A 24515-nucleotide genomic window follows, 5' to 3' on the forward strand; every position below is an offset into this window, starting at 1 on the left:
TTAAAATTATAGTTTTTATTTTTCTTTCATGTAAATAACGGTTATTGGTCATTATTGGGCAAAATGAGTTTGAGTTTAATTTTTGAGTTTGTGAAATGAGTACATTCTGGTCAACATGCACAAATAAGCTCGGTTAAATGTGTCTTTATATGATTATTCCTTGTTATTTGAATATTGTTTGAAGTGTTGGATTATTATATTTTCATTCTTGAAAATGTCTTTGCATTTATGTATATGACTTATGGCTGAGTATATGAAAACTGGTGATATTGGAAGTTATAAGTATAACACGTATCATGTTTGTCATAACTTGGCCCTTCATATCTTGGAAAATCAATATGAATGTGAAATATAATGTCCATTCTGAAAGTAAAAAAATCATCTGTCGACAGATGAACTGTCGTTCTCAACAGTTAGATTCTGAAATTCTCGACAGTTGATTGCAGAAGCCAAATTTTGTTAAACTTCTCTTCTACGCGTGATTTTAGGGGTTGAAATGTATAATATATCATTTGAGCACCATTATTACTTCATGAATTATAGACATAATAGTTATGAATCAATTTGTAGAGATAAATTATCATTCTAGATAGAGAAGTCATCGATCCAAAAGGTGTTTGCCTGGACTACCGGAGGGTCCATCGGCTAGCTAGGTAAATAAGGGGACTGATATGTATGATCACTTTAATTTAAAAATGCATTTGTCTCACTGTTTGAAGTTTTTATCTTCATGATTTCAAACATGATTGTTTTATATGAAGATACTGACATGAAAATTGGTAGCCCAAACTACCGAAAGGTCCATTGATTTGATGGGTAAAAGAGGTAATTGGTATGTGTTACTACTTTTAGTTTTAAAAAACATATATTAGAATGTTTTGATTTCTTAACTTGGCATTTGAAACTTGATTATTTCGTATGAAGATGTCAAATCGAAAGGTACATGATCGGACAGTTATGAAGTTCCTTATGCTTGTGGCAGACGGTAAATTCCATGGTGGGGGTGGTTATACAATGTCAAATTCTTATGTTTTAAGTTAAATATGTTTAGCTGAAGATAAATGTATCATTTCGATGTTATACTTCAAATTTTTGGTCGAATCTGTTATTTTCTTCCATTATTAAATTTTGGTACCTAATACAACGCAAACCACTTTTGCATAGGGTATACACTGATGTACCACTGGCATCAACCATAACAATTCAAGGTGACGATGATGTTAACGCAAATATCAACGATCGACACGTGTCCGAGTGCCTGCTGCATTGACTAGGACTCCATTCGTGAGTGAAAGCAGATAGAAAGTCAATTAACGTTAAATCAAGCAACATATCAGATACATTGTAGAAGTTAACTAGGGAAATAGTAACATATTCTCAAGGATAACATAACGGTTGTTTTAAGTAGTTAATGACGTGATAATACTTTTGGAGGTATTCATTTCACAATAAAAATGTATTGTGATAGTACTTTTGTGTAGCTTTTTATTTTAAAATGTTTTACAGTTCCTATTAGTGATGCACGCAAATATTTTAGTTTGCTGTAGCCGTCGCTTAAATGTTGTGTGCTTCTAGGTGAAATTTAATGATAACATAGCGGAATTTGTTAATTTTGCAACTATTATGCTTAACTGTAGACTATATTTATGGTTTCTAGTTTTTGTCAGGGATTCACGTGATAATGTATGTATATAATGCTGTGTATTCGAATATTTGTTATATTGAATTTTTTTGTGTACTTTACTCAATTGCAATGAACTGTCGAAAATTATTCATACAATTTGTCATGACCAAGTGTCGAGGATGACAAAAATAATCTGTCAGGAGCAGTAGATAAACTGTGGGGTTGTCATGCAATATGTTGTATATGGATCCGTATTTTATTTATAAAGTTGAACATATATTTGCCTGTTTGTGAATGATGTGAGAATGATAATGAAGATATAAGTTTAAGGTGGTAATATAAGTTGAGAATGTGTTGGGGAACACCGTAAGTTGAAAAAACCTTTATGAAATATATGGACACTCCAATGAAATCAATAGGTTATAAACATGATAAAGAAGAATAAGGATAACGAAAACGTTAAATTGTTGATTTTTTTAAAGTACAAAAAACACTCCACCTCTAATATTATAGTAAATAATTCAATCCAATTTTGTAATTGGTATCCTCCTTTTCTCCATAGAAATACGATTTAATATTAGTGTTGTTTATCATTTATACGTTAATTGAGTATACTATTTACAACTTACAAACAATGTGTTTTATGGATATTAAAATTAGATTTTTTAGTGGATTGTGATAGCAGTTTTTGAATGGTGTGGTTGAATTATTTTCAACAGTAGTAGAGTTTGATAATGACAACATAAGGACCAATAATGGCCGCAAACGATAATGACAACAAAGCTATAATATAACTTGATAATATACAATGCAGTACGGGGAACATTCGACATACAACGTCAACAACGACATTGAGTGGTTGTTTAAGAAACTTGTATTACATTGAGAGTTGAACAAACTTTCCCCTATGCGACAAGATGAATCTCAAATGATAATTCATACCTGAAACATTAGGATTGTAAATGTGAGAATTTTGCACATTCCATATGTCGACATTTAATACCATCAATTGGAGTTTTCGAATATTTAGATCCATATAATAGCAAAAATGAAAATAAAGGATTTCAACAGTTTTCAAATGTCGGAGTCGACAGTTAAATTGTCTATCCCGACAGTGAGTAAATGTCGAGTTCGACAGTTCAAATATCTAACCCGACGGTTTCAACGACACTACTCAATAATTAAACTGCCATAAATTTCGAGGATGTATTTAGTTCTTTGGAAGAAATTATTGAAAACATTAATGATGACAATCAATTCTTAACTACAACATCGCAATATCTTCCCACAAATAGATAAGGAATGACTCAATGCTTCATTAAATATGACATCTTTCACATTTTCTAGAGGATGGTGGTATTTTTTCCCTTTGAAAAATATATCAAAAATAAAACACATCAATGAATAAGAGATTCAAAAAGTTCAATTAAATATAACCATGTTGTATTAAACATCTAAAGTAGTAAACTATGAGATGAAAATATAAACAATTTTTAGTAGCTCACATTTGAAATTGATCAATAACTTTCCCTTGTTGATGATGGAATGAAGATGAAGAAGAAGAATGTAGTTTGTGTTCATACATGCTTATGTATTTTTTTTTAACTTTTCACCCATTTTTTTAACAAAAATTCATATTATACAATATAATAATCATATCTTAAATATTTAAAATATATAAAACAAATCATCACATCACACCATTAATTGCATTCAAATCAAGCATCTATTGCTCATAAAAATATGTCATAAAGGGTAAATTGAACATTTTGCATAAAAAAAGTGACATTTTTCAAAGAGATTGGTGCAAATGATTTTTTTTTTTTATGCATTTTTTATTTTAGTGACATTTATGCAAATTCCCCTTCAATAAATAATGCCCTTTAACAATTTTTTTCCTTCTCTAGAAATTTAATTACATCGATTTTTTTAAGTTGCAGCCCCAATTAATGAGAATTCTAGATCTACCCGTCTCATGTCATCACACATTGCAGTGTTACATTTTTTTCCTTTTTTTTGTGGTGTAAGACTGTCTTAAAAATGTTTTCTCCTACAATTGGTCTTGAAGTGCGCTGAGAAGTGTGTCACGTCATTCCAAATCCATGCGTGACAAGGAAAAAGGTGGAGAAAATATAGCACACTATCCGCTCGTGGAAGGCATGCTAAACATTCTCCAATTCATTTTTTATGTGTCCATTTAATTTTTTTGTAATTTATTTTCATATTTTCTACGCTTTATTTCTTATACAATTATTGCATTGAAGATACTTTAATGTATTTAATGAGAATGAGGCCTCCTTTACCGAAAAGAATAGACGTTCCAAATTGAAATTTGGTCAAGTTAAATATAGGGTTAATGAAACAAGTTGCTAGGGTTTTTTTATTATGACTTTTGAAAAGTTAAAAACTATTTTGGTGACTAAAAAATTACTTTTGAACATTCTTAAATAATTTTGTTGTTTGATTAGAAGAGCTTTGTAGAAGAAGTTGGCATAATGTAGATTCTCAAAAAACTCCTCTACGTAAAACTAGAAACTTGTTTGTCAGGATCTCAATGCTCGTTTAAGAAATCTTAAAGAGTTGATGAAAGTTGGGTTAAAATGAACAATTAATTTTAATCTTGTATTTCTTGGAGTCAAAATTTTTAGAAATTTTTATTTACTCATTCTCATTTAGGACTTGTTCAGTAGTGATTTTAAAAATAAATTTTTTAACCGTTAGAGAGAAAAGTAAATTCCACCTATGAGTGAATAAGTAAAAAATAATGCCTGAGTTAAGATAGTAAAAATAAAAAAAAAAATTAATTTTTTGGGGCGAAAAATCAGAACCAAACGGGAGCTTACATTTTTAAAAAGAAGTTGAAACTTTAAAGTGTGATAAATCTAATAATATAAAATCAATAAATTGTCAAGCCCCAGTTTGTCTACCATTATTCATTTTTTTTTTTTATAAAATTCATTTTCAAAATGAAAATATTTTGGACGTAAATTTAGAATTTTTCCATACCTTTTAACCACACAATTTTTTTTATAAAATGAATGATGCTATTTGCAGTCAAAGACTCAGCAATCATCCTATGAGCCTGTTTGGGAGTGATTTTGAGAATTGATTTTTTGACAGTTAGGGAAAAATTGGGGTCCATCTGTGAGAGAAGAAGTCAAATATGACGATTAAAATAGTGAAATAACGGTCAAAAAATTAATTTTTTGAGTAAAAAAATCAAGCCCAAACATGCTCTATGTGTTATCTTGTTACTCAAAATATTAATTTTTTGTAATTTGGTCATCGCAAACAATAAGCTATTACCTCAAAATTTAGATAACAACATTCCACGTGGGGAAATGTAATTTGCTATCAATTTTCACTTGGATCACAATCCAAATATCCATTCTTTAATGTGATATCTACCGTCCAGTTAGATCAACGGTCCTTCTACACCCTCCAAACCTCAAAATTCAAACCACCGCCAAAACTCCCCACTCGCCTCCCGCCTCCATAAATAAACGGCCCTTCTGCAGTGTTGCCACACAGTTTTCATACCTCTATTGCCTTGAAAGCAAAGTCCCAATTTTCATTCACATCGTTTGATGGCTCGTACTAAGCAGACTGCCCGCAAGTCCACCGGAGGCAAGGCGCCCCGGAAGCAGCTCGCTACCAAGGCTGCCAGGAAGTCTGCCCCGGCCACTGGCGGAGTCAAGAAGCCCCACCGCTTCCGTCCTGGCACAGTTGCATTACGTGAGATCCGGAAGTACCAGAAGTCCACTGAACTCTTGATCCGTAAACTTCCATTCCAGAGGTTGGTAAGGGAAATTGCACAGGACTTTAAAACTGACCTCAGGTTCCAGAGCTCCGCCGTGGCGGCGCTCCAGGAGGCAGCAGAGGCGTACCTTGTTGGACTGTTTGAGGATACTAATCTCTGTGCCATTCATGCTAAGAGGGTAACAATTATGCCTAAGGATATCCAACTTGCCAGGAGGATCAGGGGTGAGCGGGCCTAGATCTACTGATTCGCCGGCATTGGTATGGGATTTTTTTAGGGATTTCTCTTTGGTTGGGTTATCTGTTCTTGTTGTTTTTGAGAGTTTTGGTGTACATTTTGTTTCAGCTCATGGCCAATCATTTTGTTAACCACTGGTTTATTCACGAATGTTGTTAAATATTTATGGAATCTTGATTTCACAATTTCATTTCTGCTCGAACATTCTTTTTCCATTGTTTGTTTTTCCCCGCATACCTTATGAATGGAGTTGTTCTATATATTAAGATATAATATATATCCTCATATGCATTCATTGTTCCAGTGATTCTTCCATCTTTGCGTATGAGCACTGGTTTTTAGTTTGGTTGGTTTAAATGAACCATTGATGCTACTACGTATGATTGCCCCAATTGCGTACGCTTGAAAATGGTCTTGATTCAGTTACATTTCATTCTTTTATGCTGTTATTTTGGAAGTCTTGCAACTGCTGAACGCAAGTTTTCTCTATTTGTTCTGCACTGGAGAGCTGATTTCATATTACATGGCAGTCACATTGATCATAATGTGGTGTATAATAGGTTTCGCTCTATATCCTAGTCCCCTAAAACGATTTTCTCTGAGTGAAGAGTCATCCGCTGCTGGACAAAATCATGTAAAGTTCCAAGTCTTTTGCCGTGATGGTTGTGATTCACAACTAATGTCACTGATGGGGTCAGTAGGCCATGAAGCCCTGACATATCATAGATTTGCTTAGCTTAATGAGAGGCCATTTGGGCTGACTCAATGCAAATCCCACCTAAAACGCCAAGGCAAGGGATCATGAGCAGGAAATCCTAAGATTCACAGGCCGCCTTCCTCAACTATGGTGTTCTTTTGGGCTTGGAAATCTTAGATACAAGGCCAATTTACGTACTATGCAGAGGAGCTTTAGCTCTCTTTTCTGCGAGTCTTGTTGAGCATCATACTAATTACTTAAGTATTCGAGTTAAATCAACGATTCCTCCTTCCAATGTCAAGCTTAATCATTATTACCTGTTTTATGGATTCTGAATGTTATAGTTCAAAGTATTGATAAATGAATTTGGAAAGGATTAATGTTAATGATCTCTGTTTGCTTCCCTCCAATTTATAACAATTTTATGCTTTTCACGTAGATTCTATGCTTGTCTTCCATGCATCTGTTTTGTTCCTAAGGATAATGCACACACTTTAGTGTTTTTGCAAATGATCTCTTTATACATAAATTGTCTAATATAGTTCTTCAATCTTCCCACACTGATTGACCGGCTTTTACAAGAACTGTGTCCTTGGACTCTCCCCGGAGGATAATGTCATGGACCCTTTTAGTGTTCGGGTTGCAGCCAATGCCATTCGAGCTGTTACAGCAGTTGATGCCGAACCAGATGTTGAAGATGCCCAAGTATGGCTCATTCAGTGCTGACCTGAAAGAAGTGCTGCTTGGTCCGACTGCGTGCAGGCATTAATGGTGAAACTAAAAGCCAAGTGCAGCATAAAGATTCTAACCAGCAGCACTCTGGTCAGTCCCATGTTCTCCCGTATTGGTTATGGAAATGCATGAAAATGAGTAATTTTGGTTTGTGATTGGGGAAGTTAAATAGTTCAAGAAGGCATTAGGTTTTCGACATTATTGTCAGTGTTTGCTAGGGATTAAAATTAGATTTTTTAGTCAACTGTGATAGAAGTTTTTGAAACGTGAGATTAAAAAGTTGTGGGATACATGAAAGATGTGGTTAATATTGATTATTTAATTTTGACTTAAATTAAAATTAGATTTTAATTCGTAATAAACGGGATTTATTTAAATAAAATCTTCGGCACATCCTCGATGTGTACCTCAGATAGCAAAACTTGAACTCAAATTGTTATAGATAGAATTATTTTATTTGTTAGAATATAAATTCTTAGATTCCTTGTAGCGTGATGTGACTCACTAGATTGAGGCATTCAGCTATGAATGTGCTGAACTTCATTAATGAACAATGAGCATCATAAGAAAATAGTCCTACTCTGTCTCTGTGCTTCATCTTTGAGGGTTGACTTTGCTGTTTTTTGATAATGGCGATCTTACAGCATCTTCAATTGTGGTTAAAATTGGGTGTAAATTGGTGTTTTCAAATTTTGCTTTAATGAAAAGATCTGATAGACGCATAATGACCAGCAAAGACACCTCATTGTGTCAACATGGGAACATGCTCCAAAAGTGTTGAGTGGTTAGTAGCCAGCCACTAAGTGGGTGGTTAGTAGCCACTAAGCTACAATTAGTTATTAGGAGTCTATATATATATTTGTTGTGTGTTAGCTATTGGAGTGTGAATTAAATTATTATTTGGTTTGTTTGTGGTTTCCTTCCTACCCAAAAGGAAGTATTATTTATTTAAATTTATTTGTTTGTGTCTTTGTTTTGACTGGACCTATCAAGATCCAAAAAATTCACTTTTATCTCTTGTGAATGCTTCTTTTTTGACATTTTCTTTCGAAAAATGCAGTTTGCATTTCTCCATTAGAGGGGTTTTCGATCACTTTGAAAATTTGAATCTTGTATACCACGAATGGAGATGCTCTTATTTTCGAACAATAGATCAAAAGCTTGGGGGCTTGAGTTTTCCTCCCACATAATGCTGTTCCAATCCTTAACCAAGACAAAGTGAATTGGTTGACATGTAATGTTGTATATGAAAGGAAAATGTCAAATGACAAATTTTGTAATTGAAGCCTTAATACAAACTATATAACCAAACTTAGAGATCTCCAAGAGAATTTTTAGATATAAAATATTCTTTATTTTTTAGAATCAATGTTTAAAAATACGTTCCAAGAGCTACTCTCCATTCTTACTTTATAATAATTACATTTAGCCCTTGTTTGAGCTCCATTAATTTTCATTATATTACATTTCATTTTTCTCTCAACTATTTTCAATCACACAATCTTCTATAAAATAATATTACACGTAAATCGAAAATTTTTCTTTCTTTTTCAATCACTAATTTTTCAAAAAAATACTATTCCACCCATTAATTTTTCCACGTAATGGGGGCCAAATAGGGGCTTAATAAGTTACATATTTTAACGATCTACTTTTTTAATTACTCAAATCATATTTGAATTGATTGACAATTGATACATAAAAAGTATGTTAAAATAAAATATGAGGAGGAGTCAATAATTTTTGTTTTTTTTTTCAAAAAGCAAAATGAAGAGCTAAAATAGAGAGCATTGTTAAAGTTTCCAAAAAAAATTCTCCAAATTTAAAAATGCTTTTTAGAAATCGAATCTTTTGAAATATTCTTAGTGACAAGTTAATGGTTAGGATAAAATTTACTTTTTGATGATGACTTCAGCACAAAACTAAAACTTGTGTAGCGGAAATCTTTCGATAAATCTTGATTTCGAGCTCAAAAAATAATCAAATGAACACCGGTTTACCTCGACTCGACTCGAGACTTTCGCCTTCACTTTGGATTGCCAAAACTTTTTCAAACCCCACAAAGGAGAAGGGTGGTGGTGTTAGCAATCCACAAAGGTATGGAGAAGAAGAAGAAGAAAATATTACAATAGTTAAATCTTACTCACAACCTCACATGGCTTTCCTCTCTCTCAGTTGCCTCTCAACTCTTCTCTCCATTGCTACAACACACACACACACAAAACGGTTGGGAGATAAATACATAGATATAGGTTAGTTTAGGTCACTCCAATTGGACCTAAGGTTCACTAAGAAGGCTACCAATTAAGCTAAACTAATGGATCAATTTTCAACTCCATATTAATCACTAAATGGTCCAACTAACCAAATAATCATTCAACCCAAACTCGAGCCATCCTAAAGTGTAGTTCGTCTCTGAGTCGAGCCAAGTCCATGGTGTCGATAAATAATCCGACAACTGTTTTAAATCATCGTCCGGATTATTGGGTATCAAGAACCCAAAAACTTGTCTATAAGTTGGGTGATGAACAAGATTTTAAAGTGTTTTCTTTAATTTTTTCATGTTGAGTTAATTGCTTTACAACTTAAATTACTTTGATGTTTTCAATTTTCATGGCGGTATAATGCCAAAAGTCGAATTGATCGTGTCATGTGCAATGTCCATCAATGATGGTTCATTAATGATATTTTAGAAATTATTTTTAAACTTTTTTTTGTCTAATATATTTTTAGAAGTTATTTTTGAATAATAACAGTTACTTCTTTATTTTATTTTTCTTTTATGAAAAAACAAGCTTGACTAATGTCCTCGTGCCAATGTATACTTGTTCCTATCAAAAGTCACCGAAGAGTCAAGAAGGCATGGTCAAGTGGGCACTGGGTTTTTGCTGAATATAACTATCACTTTAACTTTCTTAACCATTGATATAACCTGATCTAAACATATTGTCAAGATAAGGGATGGAAGTGATGACATGGAGCCTCTTGCTTTGAAGGTGCAAGTGTTATAAATGTTAAATTTAATCTATACATTTAAAGACACCCTTTAATGTAATAAAATACTCTTTATGAATACTCTTGGAGTTTGGTATGCATTTTGGATCTTATTCGACAATATATGGCCAACAATTTAACTTTTTCCTTATTTAATACACTCCAGTATTATCTAATCCACCTTACTATATATGCCATTAGTGTCTTAATCCTCGTTCCTTGAGTCTTCAGTTATTTTGAAGCATAATGTTCTGTTACCATTTAGTCGATTTGTTACGTTGAACATGAAAAAAAGAAAGAAATACAAGGACCTCTATAAATTATCTGTTGATACTACATAACCTTACTGTACAGCAGAGAAATACTAACCAAAATGTGCATGACTTCACCACAAGGCTCAAAATACTTCTCATAAGAAGCTGTATCTGACTTTTTGAAAAATTCAGTATAAAAACAGTTTACAAGATTTGTCTACCTTAAATGTGGTGGCTAAGAATTCTCAAAGAATATATTTAGTACACAATACTAAACTAGACTCGGTGATGTAATGGACGAAACTTTAGTTTACTTTTTAGCTTCAATGTTGCTGAGTGTTTTCTAATTATTTTACTAACTTGTAACAAATATCTTCCAAATAATCAACTTTCACCTACAAGTTTGTCAATCACAATCTCACTCCCTTTGTAGTCCGATTACACAAGGACATCGGAGCAGGTTCTTTTTTCTTTTTCTTTTTTTCCTTCTTTTGAGCAGCCTTCTTCCCTTGCTCATTCATCAAATGTATATGAAAAACTGAAGTGTTAAATGCGATGATTATTGTAGTCAGAACAAGCGAATGTGTTAAGTTCAAGTGTGATCCCTATCTGATTGTGAAAATTGTGTCATGTTTTTGATAGAATGATGCCCTGAACTTGAGTAGACATGTCACAAATGCACTTATAAATAAATAAATTAATTTTATCCATAAAACTTAATTAACTTTTAAGTGTTTCCACATTCTCTTGTTGCGATTAATCAGTCATAATTATAACACAGAATTCGGAAATAATTCATTCTCTATCAATTGTTATGAAATAATATGCACCAGTTTTCTCTAAATTAATGTTAAATTTGGAAGATCATGATGTGGAATAGGAGTGTAATGACTATTTAGTAGAAAAAGTGAACAGATTGAAAATTAACATATACTAGGGCCTGTTTGGGCTCTATTTTTTCACCCAAAAAATTGATTTTTGACCGTTATTTCACTATTACAGCCGTCATATTTGACTTCTTCTCTTACAGGTGGACCCCATTTTTCTTCTAACGATCAAAAAATCAATTCTCAAAATCACTCCCAAATAGGCTCCTACCGTTCAACCTTTCTAGTTTATTATATCCTATATCTAAACCAAACAGATTGGACACTATTCAATAATAATAATAAAAAAGTTTAAATGCCATCTAGTTGTGTTTGGTACTGTGTATTAAACATGAACCTTGAGCGTATGTTTGGTACGTAGTACTGGATATGACTGTGAAGTATAAGAACGAATAAGATTTTAACTTTTTTTTCATTTTAATCTATACAGTGCATCTCATCCTTGTACCAAACATGCCCTAGGTACAATAACCAATAAATTGGCAAGCTTATAAAATTTCATGCTCAATAAATGGAAGAGTTGGCTAACAAGCACTAACATGAATCAAGTGTGAATGGAGTTAGGACAGAAGCACAAAACATCATTTTCCTTTTCCTTTCCTTCTTCTCTCCCTATATAAATCTCACTCATTAGCATGCATGGCTATCCAAAAGCTAGCATAACCTCTTAACCAAAAATAAGTCAAATTTCACTCAAAAAATAATGACGAAGCTTTCGACTTTGGCTTTTGTTATTGTTTTCATGGCTGCAGGTGTTTTAGTGCAGGAAAGCAATGGACATCCCTGTGGCAGCACATTTTTCTCAGCTCTAGTTCAGCTTATACCATGCAGGGCAGCAGTTGCTCCATTTAGCCCAATTCCACCTAGTGATGCTTGCTGTGCAGCCATCAGAACTCTAGGCCAGCCTTGTCTTTGTGTGCTTGTCAATGGCCCTACAATTACTGGTGTGGATAGAAACATGGCTATGCAGCTTCCTGATAAGTGCACTGCCAACTTTGAACCATGTAAACTTTTTCCTTTTAAGTCTCTCTCTCTCTCTCTCACCATCCAGTTCATTTCGTGATTTTTGTCCATCGCCAATCAATTTGAAGAGTATCATTTCGTGTCATAAGTATTGAAGACTACACATAAATGAATTTACGTGTTCTATATCTCCGTTTAACATATTAAACTTTTTAATAAGGTGATTTAATATGTTATGACATGAAGATCCCGACTTCAAATCTTGCCACTATCTATTTTGTGAAAATCGTGAACGTGTTAGACATATGATAAAAAATGAATATTGCATTTCCCACATTGTCTTTTTAACATCTTAAAATTTCAGACGAAGTAAATATGAATTGAAGGCTGATTAAAATGTTTCTCTTCTGCAGGTGAAATTGCCAAATGACTAAGAAGTTAGAGATAAGGGAAGGTCATGAATAGATATGCAAGCATGGATGATGGATTGCTACTCCAAGTCTAGATATAGTTTATATAGCTACTATTCACTATAATAAGTAATGAAACATGTACCAAATCCTATGTTGGATTCTAGTTATATGGTCTTTTTTATCATTCTTGCAGCTTAACTAATTATTTTCATGTTGGAAATCTCGTCTTGAGTTTTTAATCTGATATTGTTATCGAAACTTTACTGGAATTCTTCACTGGGGAAAAAGAAAATTCTTGAAAATTTCCATTATCTAGATTTTGGTTTTCGAAAATGTTATTGTAGTTGTTGACTATGGGGACAATTAGAACAAGCATAATGAATACATGTATGATGGAGTCACCAGAAAGAATTGCTCAAATTACAAGTATTTTAATCATTTTAGGTTTTTCACTTGAATAGTGTTATCTAACATTACTCGTGTTATAACACTAGTTTAGGAGGTACTATGTGAAGTTTAGGTTGTGCTCTATGATAAGTTAAATAAAAGATAGAATTAAGTGTCTCATTTAATTATACTTTTCATTTAAGACTGTATTATTTATCATTTATACGTTAATTGAGTATACTATTTACAACTTACAAACAATGTGTTTTATGGATATTAAAATTAGATTTTTTAGTGGATTGTGATAGCAGTTTTTGAATGGTGTGGTTGAATTATTTTCAACAGTAGTAGAGTTTGATAATGACAACATAAGGACCAATAATGGCCGCAAACGATAATGACAACAAAGCTATAATATAACTTGATAATATACAATGCAGTACGGGGAACATTCGACATACAACGTCAACAACGACATTGAGTGGTTGTTTAAGAAACTTGTATTACATTGAGAGTTGAACAAACTTTCCCCTATGCGACAAGATGAATCTCAAATGATAATTCATACCTGAAACATTAGGATTGTAAATGTGAGAATTTTGCACATTCCATAAGTCGACATTTAATACCATCAATTGGAGTTTTCGAATATTTAGATCCATATAATAGCAAAAATGAAAATAAAGGATTTCAACAGTTTTCAAATGTCGAAGTCGACAGTTAAATTGTCTATCCCGACAGTGAGTAAATGTCGAGTTCGACAGTTCAAATATCTAACCCGACGGTTTCAACGACACTACTCAATAATTAAACTGCCATAAATTTTGGGGATGTATTTAGTTCTTTGGAAGAAATTATTGAAAACATTAATGATGATAATCAATTCTTAACTACAACATTGCAATATCTTCCCACAAATAGATAAGGAATGACTCAATGCTTCATTAAATATGACATCTTTCACATTTTCTAGAGGATGGTGGTATTTTTTCCCTTTGAAAAATATATCAAAAATAAAACACATCAATGAATAAGAGATTCAAAAAGTTCAATTAAATATAACCATATTGTATTAAACATCTAAAGTAGTAAACTATGAGATGGAAATATAAACAATTTTTAGTAGCTCACATTTGAAATTGATCAATAACTTTTCCTTGTTGATGATGGAATGAAGATGAAGAAGAAGAATGTAGTTTGTGTTCATACATGCTTATGTATTTTTTTTTAACTTTTCACCCATTTTTTTAACAAAAATTCATATTATACAATATAATAATCATATCTTAAATATTTAAAATATATAAAACAAATCATCACATCACACCATTAATTGCATTCAAATCAAGCATCTATTGCTCATAAAAATATGTCATAAAGGGTAAATTGAACATTTTGCATAAAAAAAGTGACATTTTTCAAAGAGATTGGTGCAAATGATTTTTTTTTTATGCATTTTTTATTTGAGTGACATTTATGCAAATTCCCCTTCAATAAATAATGCCCTTTAACAATTTTTTTCCTTCTCTAGAAATTTAATTACATCGATTTTTTTAAGTTGCAGCCCCAATTAATGAAAATTCTAGATCTAACCGTCTCATGTCATCACACATTGCAGTGTTACATTTTTTTCCTTTTTTTGTGGTGTAAGACTGTCTTAAAAATGTTTTCTCCTACAATTGGTCTTGAAGTGCGCCGAGAAGTGTGTCACGTCATTCCAAATCCATGCGTGACAAGGAAAAAGGTGGAGAACATATAGCACACTATCCGCTCGTGGAAGGCATGCTAAACATTCTCCAATTCATTTTTTATGTGTCCATTTAATTTTTTTGTAATTTATTTTTATATTTTCTACGCTTTATTTCTTATACAATTATTGCACTGAAGATACTTTAATGTATTTAATGAGAATGAGGCCTCCTTTACCGAAAAGAATAGACGTTCCAAATTGAAATTTGGTCAAGTTAAATATAGGGTTAATGAAACAAGTTGCTAGGGTTTTTTTAGTATGACTTTTGAAAAGTTAAAAACTATTTTGGTGACTAAAAAATTACTTTTGAACATGCTTAAATAATTTTGTTGTTTGATTAGAAGAGCTTTCTAGAAGAAGTTGGCATAATTTAGATTCTCAAAAAACTCTTCTCCGTAAAACTAGAAACTTATTTGTCAGGGTCTCAGTGCTTGTTTAAGAAATCTTAAAGAGTTGATGAAAGTTGGGTTAAAACAAACAATTAATTTTAATCTTGTATTTCTTGGAGTCAAAATTTTTAGAAATTTTTATTTACTCATTCCCATTTAGGGTTTGTTCAGTAGTGATTTTGAAAATAAATTTTTTAACCGTTAGAGAGAAAAGTGAGTTTCACTTATGAGTGAAGAAATAAAAAATGACGCCTGACTTAAGATAGTAAAAATCAAAAAATTAATTTTTTGGAGCAAAAAATCAGAACCAAACTGAAGCTTACATTTTTAAAAAGAAGTTAAAACTTTAAAGTGTGATAAATCTAATAATATAAAATCAATAAATTTTCAAGCCCCAGTTTGTCTACCATTATTCATTTTTTTATTTTATAAAATTCATTTTCAAAATGAAAATATTTTGGATGTAAATTTAGAATTTTTCCAAACCTTTTAACCACACATTTTTTTTTATAAAATAAATGATGCTATTTGCAATCAAAGACTCAGCAATCGTCCTATGTGTTATCTTGTTACTCAAAAATATTAATTTTTTGTAATTTGGTAACAATAAGCTATTACCTCAAAATTTAGAGAACAACATTCCACGTGGGGAAATGTAATTTGCTATCAATTTTCACTTGGATCACAATCCAAATATCCATTCTTTAATGTGATATCTACCGTCCAGTTAGATCAACGGTCCTTCTACACCCTCCAACCCTCAAAATTCAAACCACCGCCAAAACTCCCCACTCGCCTCCCGCCTCCATAAATAAACGGCCCTTCTGCGGTGTTGCCACACAGTTTTCATAACTCTATTGCCTTGAAAGCAAAGTCCCAATTTTCATTCACATCGTTTGATGGCTCGTACTAAGCAGACTGCCCGCAAGTCCACCGGAGGCAAGGCACCCCGGAAGCAGCTCGCTACCAAGGCTGCCAGGAAGTCTGCCCCGGCCACTGGCGGAGTCAAGAAGCCCCACCGCTTCCGTCCTGGCACAGTTGCATTACGTGAGATCCGGAAGTACCAGAAGTCCACCGAACTCTTGATCCGTAAGCTTCCCTTCCAGAGGTTGGTAAGGGAAATTGCACAGGACTTTAAAACTGACCTCAGGTTCCAGAGCTCGGCCGTGGCGGCGCTGCAGGAGGCAGCGGAGGCCTACCTTGTTGGACTGTTTGAGGATACTAATCTCTGTGCCATTCATGCTAAGAGGGTAACAATTATGCCTAAGGATATCCAACTTGCCAGGAGGATCAGGGGTGAGCGGGCTTAGATCTACTGATCCGCTGGCATTGGAATGGGATATTTTTTAGGAATTTCTCTTTGGTTGGGTTATCTGTTGTTGTTTTTAGGAGTTTTGGCGTAGATTTTGTGTCAGCTCATGGCCAATCATTTTGTTAACCATTGGTATATTCAAGAATGTTGTTAAATATTTATGGAATCTTGATTTCACAATTTCATTTCTGCTCAAACATTCTTTTTCCACTGTTTGTTTTTCCCCGTGATTATACCTTATGAATGGAGTTCTATATATTAAGATATAATATATATGCTCATATGCATTCATTGTTCCAGTGATTTATTCTTCCATCTTTGCGTATGAGCACTGGTTTTTAGTTTGGTTGGTTTAAATGAACCATTGATGCTACTACGTATGATTGCTGCAGTTGTGTACAGTTGAAATTGGCCTTGATTCAGCTACATTTCATTCTTTTGTGCTGTTATTTTGAAAGTCTTGCAACTGCTGAACGCAAGTTTTCTCTATTTGTTCTGCACTGGAGAACTGATTTAATATTACATGGCAGTCACATTGATCATAATGTGGTGTATAATGGGTTTCGCTCTATATCCTAGTCCCCTAAAACGATTTTTTTTCTGAGTGAAGAGTCATCTGCTGCTGGACAAAATCATGTAAAGTTCCAAGTCTTTTGCCGTGATGGTTGTGATTCATAACTAATGTCACTGATGGGGTCAGTAGGCCAAGAAGCCCTGACATATCATAGATTTGCTTAGCTTAATGAGAGGCCATTTGGGCTGACTCAGTGCAAATCCCACCTAAAACGCCAAGACAAGGGATCATGAGCAGGAAATCCTAAGATTCACAGGCCGCCTTCCTCAACTATGGTGTCCTTTTGGGCTTGGAAATCTTAGATACAAGGCCAATTGACGTACTATGCAGAGGAGCTTTAGCTCTCTTTTCTGCGAGTCTTGTTGAGTATCATACTGATTACTTAAGTATTCGAGTTAAATCAACGATTCCTCCTTCCAATGTCAAGCTTAATCATTATTATCTGTTTTATGGATTCTGAATGTTATAGTTCAAATTATTGATAAAAGAATTTGGAAAGGATTAATGTTAATGATCTCTGTTTGCTTCCCTCCAATTTATAACAATTTTATGCTTTTCACGTAGATTCTATGCTTGTCTTCCATGCATCTGTTTTGTTCCTAAGGATAATGCACACACTTTAGTGTTTTTGCAAATGATCTCTTTATACATAAATTGTCTAATATAGTTCTTCAATCTTCCCACACTGATTGACCGGCTTTTACAAGAACTGTGTCCTTGGACTCTCCCTGGAGGATAATATCATGGACCCTTTTAGTGTTCGGGTCGCAGCCAATGCCATACGAACTGTTACAGCAGTTGATGCCGAACCAGATGTTGAAGATGCCCAAGTATGGCTCATTCAGTGCTGACCTGAAAGAAGTGCTGCTTGGTCCGACTGCGTGCAGGCATTAATGGTGAAACTAAAAGCCAAGTGCAGCATAAAGATTCTAACCAGCAGCACTCTGGTCAGTTCCTTGTTCTCCCTGTATTGTTTATGGAAATGCATGAAAATGAGTAATTTTGGTTTGTGATTGGGGAAGTTAAATAGTTCAAGAAGGCATTAGGTTTTCGACATTATTGTCGATGTTTGGTGGGGATTAAAATTAGATTTTTTAGTAGATTGTGATAGAAGTTTTTGAAATGTGTGATTGAAAAGTTGTAGGATACATTAAAGATGTGGTTAATATTGATTGTTTAGCTTTGATTTAGATTAAAATTAGATTTTAATCCGTAATAAACGGGCTTTATTTAAATAAAATCTTCAGCACATCCTCAATGTGTACCTCAGATAGCAAAACTTGAACTCAAATTGTTATAGATAGAATTATTTTATTTGTTAGAATATAAATTCTTAGATTCCTTGTAGCGTGATGTGACTCACTAGATTGAGGCATTCAGCTATGAATGTGCTGAACTTCATTAATGAACAAAGAGCATCATAAGAAAATAGTCTTAGGGGTTGTTTGGGCCCTATTTTTTCACTCAAAAAATTGATTTTTTGACCGTTATTTTACTATTTCAGCCGTTATATTTGACTTCTTCTCTCACAGGTGGACTCCACTTTTCTCCTAACGATCAAAAAATCAATTTTCAAAATCACTCCCAAACAGGCTCACTCTATCTCTGTGTTTCATCTTTGAGGGTTGACTTTGCTATTTTTTGATAACGGCGGTGATCTTACAGCATCTTACATGGTGGTTAAAATTGGGTGTAAATTGATATTTTCAAAATTTGCTTTAATGAAAAGATCCAAAAAATTCACTTTTATCTGTTGTGAATGCTTCTTTTTTTACATTTTCTTTTGAAAAATGCAATTTGCATTTATCCATTAGACGGGTTTTCGATCAGAAGATTTGAATCTTGTATACCACCAATGGAGATACTTTTATTTTCGAACAATAGATCAAAAGCTTGGGGGCTTGCGTTTTCCTCCCACATAATGTTGTTCCAATCCTTAATCAAGACAAAGTGAATTGGTTGACATGTAATGTTGTATATGAAAGGAAAATGTCAAATGACAAATTTTGTAATTGAAGCCTTAATACAAACTATATAACCAAACTTAGAGATCTCCAAGAGAATTTCTAGATATAAAATATTCTTTATTTTTTAGAATCAATGTTTAAAAATACGTTCCAAGAGCTACTCTCCATTCTTACTTTATAATAATTACATTTAGCCCTTGTTTGAGCTCCATTAATTTTCATTATATTACATTTCATTTTTCTCTCAACTATTTTCAATCACACAATCTTCTATAAAATAATATTACACGTAAATCGAAAATTTTTCTTTCTTTTTCAATCACTAATTTTTCAAAAAAATACTATTCCACCCATTAATTTTTCCACGTAATGGGGGCCAAATAGGGGCTTAATAAGTTACATATTTTAACGATCTACTTTTTTAATTACTCAAATCATATTTGAATTGATTGACAATTGATACATAAAAAGTATGTTAAAATAAAATATGAGGAGGAGTCAATAATTTTTGTTTTTTTTTTCAAAAAGCAAAATGAAGAGCTAAAATAGAGAGCATTGTTAAAGTTTCCAAAAAAAATTCTCCAAATTTAAAAATGCTTTTTAGAAATCGAATCTTTTGAAATATTCTTAGTGACAAGTTAATGGTTAGGATAAAATTTACTTTTTGATGATGACTTCAGCACAAAACTAAAACTTGTGTAGCGGAAATCTTTCGATAAATCTTGATTTCGAGCTCAAAAAATAATCAAATGAACACCGGTTTACCTCGACTCGACTCGAGACTTTCGCCTTCACTTTGGATTGCCAAAACTTTTTCAAACCCCACAAAGGAGAAGGGTGGTGGTGTTAGCAATCCACAAAGGTATGGAGAAGAAGAAGAAGAAAATATTACAATAGTTAAATCTTACTCACAACCTCACATGGCTTTCCTCTCTCTCAGTTGCCTCTCAACTCTTCTCTCCATTGCTACAACACACACACACACAAAACGGTTGGGAGATAAATACATAGATATAGGTTAGTTTAGGTCACTCCAATTGGACCTAAGGTTCACTAAGAAGGCTACCAATTAAGCTAAACTAATGGATCAATTTTCAACTCCATATTAATCACTAAATGGTCCAACTAACCAAATAATCATTCAACCCAAACTCGAGCCATCCTAAAGTGTAGTTCGTCTCTGAGTCGAGCCAAGTCCATGGTGTCGATAAATAATCCGACAACTGTTTTAAATCATCGTCCGGATTATTGGGTATCAAGAACCCAAAAACTTGTCTATAAGTTGGGTGATGAACAAGATTTTAAAGTGTTTTCTTTAATTTTTTCATGTTGAGTTAATTGCTTTACAACTTAAATTACTTTGATGTTTTCAATTTTCATGGCGGTATAATGCCAAAAGTCGAATTGATCGTGTCATGTGCAATGTCCATCAATGATGGTTCATTAATGATATTTTAGAAATTATTTTTAAACTTTTTTTTGTCTAATATATTTTTAGAAGTTATTTTTGAATAATAACAGTTACTTCTTTATTTTATTTTTCTTTTATGAAAAAACAAGCTTGACTAATGTCCTCGTGCCAATGTATACTTGTTCCTATCAAAAGTCACCGAAGAGTCAAGAAGGCATGGTCAAGTGGGCACTGGGTTTTTGCTGAATATAACTATCACTTTAACTTTCTTAACCATTGATATAACCTGATCTAAACATATTGTCAAGATAAGGGATGGAAGTGATGACATGGAGCCTCTTGCTTTGAAGGTGCAAGTGTTATAAATGTTAAATTTAATCTATACATTTAAAGACACCCTTTAATGTAATAAAATACTCTTTATGAATACTCTTGGAGTTTGGTATGCATTTTGGATCTTATTCGACAATATATGGCCAACAATTTAACTTTTTCCTTATTTAATACACTCCAGTATTATCTAATCCACCTTACTATATATGCCATTAGTGTCTTAATCCTCGTTCCTTGAGTCTTCAGTTATTTTGAAGCATAATGTTCTGTTACCATTTAGTCGATTTGTTACGTTGAACATGAAAAAAAGAAAGAAATACAAGGACCTCTATAAATTATCTGTTGATACTACATAACCTTACTGTACAGCAGAGAAATACTAACCAAAATGTGCATGACTTCACCACAAGGCTCAAAATACTTCTCATAAGAAGCTGTATCTGACTTTTTGAAAAATTCAGTATAAAAACAGTTTACAAGATTTGTCTACCTTAAATGTGGTGGCTAAGAATTCTCAAAGAATATATTTAGTACACAATACTAAACTAGACTCGGTGATGTAATGGACGAAACTTTAGTTTACTTTTTAGCTTCAATGTTGCTGAGTGTTTTCTAATTATTTTACTAACTTGTAACAAATATCTTCCAAATAATCAACTTTCACTACAAGTTTGTCGATCACAATCTCACTCCCTTTGTAGTCCGATTACACAAGGACATCGGAGCAGGTTCTTTTTTCTTTTTCTTTTTTTCCTTCTTTTGAGCAGCCTTCTTCCCTTGCTCATTCATCAAATGTATATGAAAAACTGAAGTGTTAAATGCGATGATTATTGTAGTCAGAACAAGCGAATGTGTTAAGTTCAAGTGTGATCCCTATCTGATTGTGAAAATTGTGTCATGTTTTTGATAGAATGATGCCCTGAACTTGAGTAGACATGTCACAAATGCACTTATAAATAAATAAATTAATTTTATCCATAAAACTTAATTAACTTTTAAGTGTTTCCACATTCTCTTGTTGCGATTAATCAGTCATAATTATAACACAGAATTCGGAAATAATTCATTCTCTATCAATTGTTATGAAATAATATGCACCAGTTTTCTCTAAATTAATGTTAAATTTGGAAGATCATGATGTGGAATAGGAGTGTAATGACTATTTAGTAGAAAAAGTGAACAGATTGAAAATTAACATATACTAGGGCCTGTTTGGGCTCTATTTTTTCACCCAAAAAATTGATTTTTGACCGTTATTTCACTATTACAGCCGTCATATTTGACTTCTTCTCTTACAGGTGGACCCCATTTTTCTTCTAACGATCAAAAAATCAATTCTCAAAATCACTCCCAAATAGGCTCCTACCGTTCAACCTTTCTAGTTTATTATATCCTATATCTAAACCAAACAGATTGGACACTATTCAATAATAATAATAAAAAAGTTTAAATGCCATCTAGTTGTGTTTGGTACTGTGTATTAAACATGAACCTTGAGCGTATGTTTGGTACGTAGTACTGGATATGACTGTGAAGTATAAGAACGAATAAGATTTTAACTTTTTTTTCATTTTAATCTATACAGTGCATCTCATCCTTGTACCAAACATGCCCTAGGTACAATAACCAATAAATTGGCAAGCTTATAAAATTTCATGCTCAATAAATGGAAGAGTTGGCTAACAAGCACCAACATGAATCAAGTGTGAATGGAGTTAGGACAGAAGCACAAAACATCACTTTCCTTTTCCTTTCCTTCTTCTCTCCCTATATAAATCTCACGCATTAGCATGCATGGCTATCCAAAAGCTAGCATAACCTCTTAACCAAAAATAAGTCAAATTTCACTCAAAAAATAATGACGAAGCTTTCGACTTTGGCTTTTGTTATTGTTTTCATGGCTGCAGGTGTTTTAGTGCAGGAAAGCAATGGACATCCCTGTGGCAGCACATTTTTCTCAGCTCTAGTTCAGCTTATACCATGCAGGGCAGCAGTTGCTCCATTTAGCCCAATTCCACCTAGTGATGCTTGCTGTGCAGCCATCAGAACTCTAGGCCAGCCTTGTCTTTGTGTGCTTGTCAATGGCCCTACAATTACTGGTGTGGATAGAAACATGGCTATGCAGCTTCCTGATAAGTGCACTGCCAACTTTGAACCATGTAAACTTTTTCCTTTTAAGTCTCTCTCTCTCTCTCTCACCATCCAGTTCATTTCGTGATTTTTGTCCATCGCCAATCAATTTGAAGAGTATCATTTCGTGTCATAAGTATTGAAGACTACACATAAATGAATTTACGTGTTCTATATCTCCATTTAACATATTAAACTTTTTAATAAGGTGATTTAATATGTTATGACATGAAGATCCCGACTTCAAATCTTGCCACTATCTATTTTGTGAAAATCGTGAACGTGTTAGACATATGATAAAAAATGAATATTGCATTTCCCACATTGTCTTTTTAACATCTTAAAATTTCAGACGAAGTAAATATGAATTGAAGGCTGATTAAAATGTTTCTCTTCTGCAGGTGAAATTGCCAAATGACTAAGAAGTTAGAGATAAGGGAAGGTCATGAATAGATATGCAAGCATGGATGATGGATTGCTACTCCAAGTCTAGATATAGTTTATATAGCTACTATTCACTATAATAAGTAATGAAACATGTACCAAATCCTATGTTGGATTCTAGTTATATGGTCTTTTTTATCATTCTTGCAGCTTAACTAATTATTTTCATGTTGGAAATCTCGTCTTGAGTTTTTAATCTGATATTGTTATCGAAACTTCACTGGAATTCTTCACTGGGGAAAAAGAAAATTCTTGAAAATTTCCATTATCTAGATTTTGGTTTTCGAAAATATTATTGTAGTTGTTGACTATGGGGACAATTAGAACAAGCATAATGAATACATGTATGATGGAGTCACCAGAAAGAATTGCTCAAATTACAAGTATTTTAATCATTTTAGGTTTTTCACTTGAATAGTGTTATCTAACATTACTCGTGTTATAACACTAGTTTAGGAGGTACTATGTGAAGTTTAGGTTGTGCTCTATGATAAGTTAAATAAAAGGTAGAATTAAGTGTCTCATTTAATTATACTTTTCATTTAAGACTGTATTAATGTCGCCTACATTGGCGTTTTAACATTAGCGGAACTAAATAGCGTTACTCATTTCACTTAACTAAAAGATCATCGATTAAACTACAGAACCCAAAAGCAAAATACCCAAAAAAAGTGTTGGAATTAGAAAGCTAACATCGCCTATTAATTAAGAAAAGGGCCAAGAGAAAAAGGAAACCCAGTGAAATTGAAGAAAAAGGGGCTAGCCCAAGCTATTAGGACATAGCAAATGAAACCTACACCCCAGCTAGACCATAAGGGAAAGAACCCAAGAAGGTTCAAAAAGACCCCCAATGTACCAAGTAAAACTAGTTTGCCCAAAACACTTCACCAAACCGAAGGACCAACAAAAGAGACCTAGAGCAATGTGTGCAATTGTCCATTACATGTTTGGGATTTAAAGTTGCATCTCAAAATGTTAACATATTTTGAAAGATAGGCTGATTTTTTGTAAATGCAAGATCATATGTCACTACGTCTAGCTGATGGGAAACATTTTTCCACATATCTCCGCAAATCAATCATTGAACAAAGTATTATATCATCATGACTCGTGCATAACTATCACAGCTCCCTTTAAGCAATGATCGATGCATTGTATTCTCGTTCAACCAAGAAGACACATACGCCATTGGAGGCCACATCATCTTCTAAGACTCCAAGATGAATTGAGATTAGGAAGAGTTATTTTTTCATTGGT

At 33.2% G+C, this 24515-nt stretch overlaps 4 protein-coding genes across 4 annotated transcripts; all 4 read left to right on the forward strand.

Annotated features, from left to right (window-relative positions):
- Positions 1–5131: 5131 nt before the first annotated feature.
- On the forward strand, positions 5132–5815 carry LOC111412476 (histone H3.2). The gene has a single exon (XM_023043412.1). The coding sequence runs from the start codon at positions 5212–5214 to the stop codon at positions 5620–5622; it is 411 nt and encodes a 136-aa protein (XP_022899180.1). The 5' UTR covers positions 5132–5211; the 3' UTR covers positions 5623–5815.
- A 5986-nt stretch (positions 5816–11801) lies between these two features.
- Positions 11802–12863, forward strand: LOC111412478 (protein LIM1-like). The gene is made up of 2 exons (XM_023043414.1): positions 11802–12189; positions 12562–12863. Exons 1-2 carry the CDS (start codon positions 11889–11891, stop codon positions 12576–12578), a joined length of 318 nt encoding a protein of 105 aa, XP_022899182.1. The 5' UTR covers positions 11802–11888; the 3' UTR covers positions 12579–12863.
- A 3054-nt stretch (positions 12864–15917) lies between these two features.
- On the forward strand, positions 15918–16584 carry LOC111412477 (histone H3.2). The gene has a single exon (XM_023043413.1). It carries the CDS (start codon positions 15987–15989, stop codon positions 16395–16397), a length of 411 nt encoding a protein of 136 aa, XP_022899181.1. The 5' UTR covers positions 15918–15986; the 3' UTR covers positions 16398–16584.
- A 5891-nt stretch (positions 16585–22475) lies between these two features.
- Positions 22476–23523, forward strand: LOC111412884 (protein LIM1-like). Its single transcript, XM_023043752.1, has 2 exons — positions 22476–22843; positions 23216–23523. The coding sequence occupies exons 1-2, from the start codon at positions 22543–22545 to the stop codon at positions 23230–23232; spliced, it is 318 nt and encodes a 105-aa protein (XP_022899520.1). The 5' UTR covers positions 22476–22542; the 3' UTR covers positions 23233–23523.
- The last annotated feature ends 992 nt before the right edge of the window (positions 23524–24515 follow it).

The sequence above is a fragment of the Olea europaea genome, chromosome 16 (genome assembly GCF_002742605.1).
Source record: "Olea europaea var. sylvestris chromosome 16, O_europaea_v1, whole genome shotgun sequence".
NCBI classification, from domain to species: Eukaryota; Viridiplantae; Streptophyta; class Magnoliopsida; order Lamiales; family Oleaceae; genus Olea; species Olea europaea.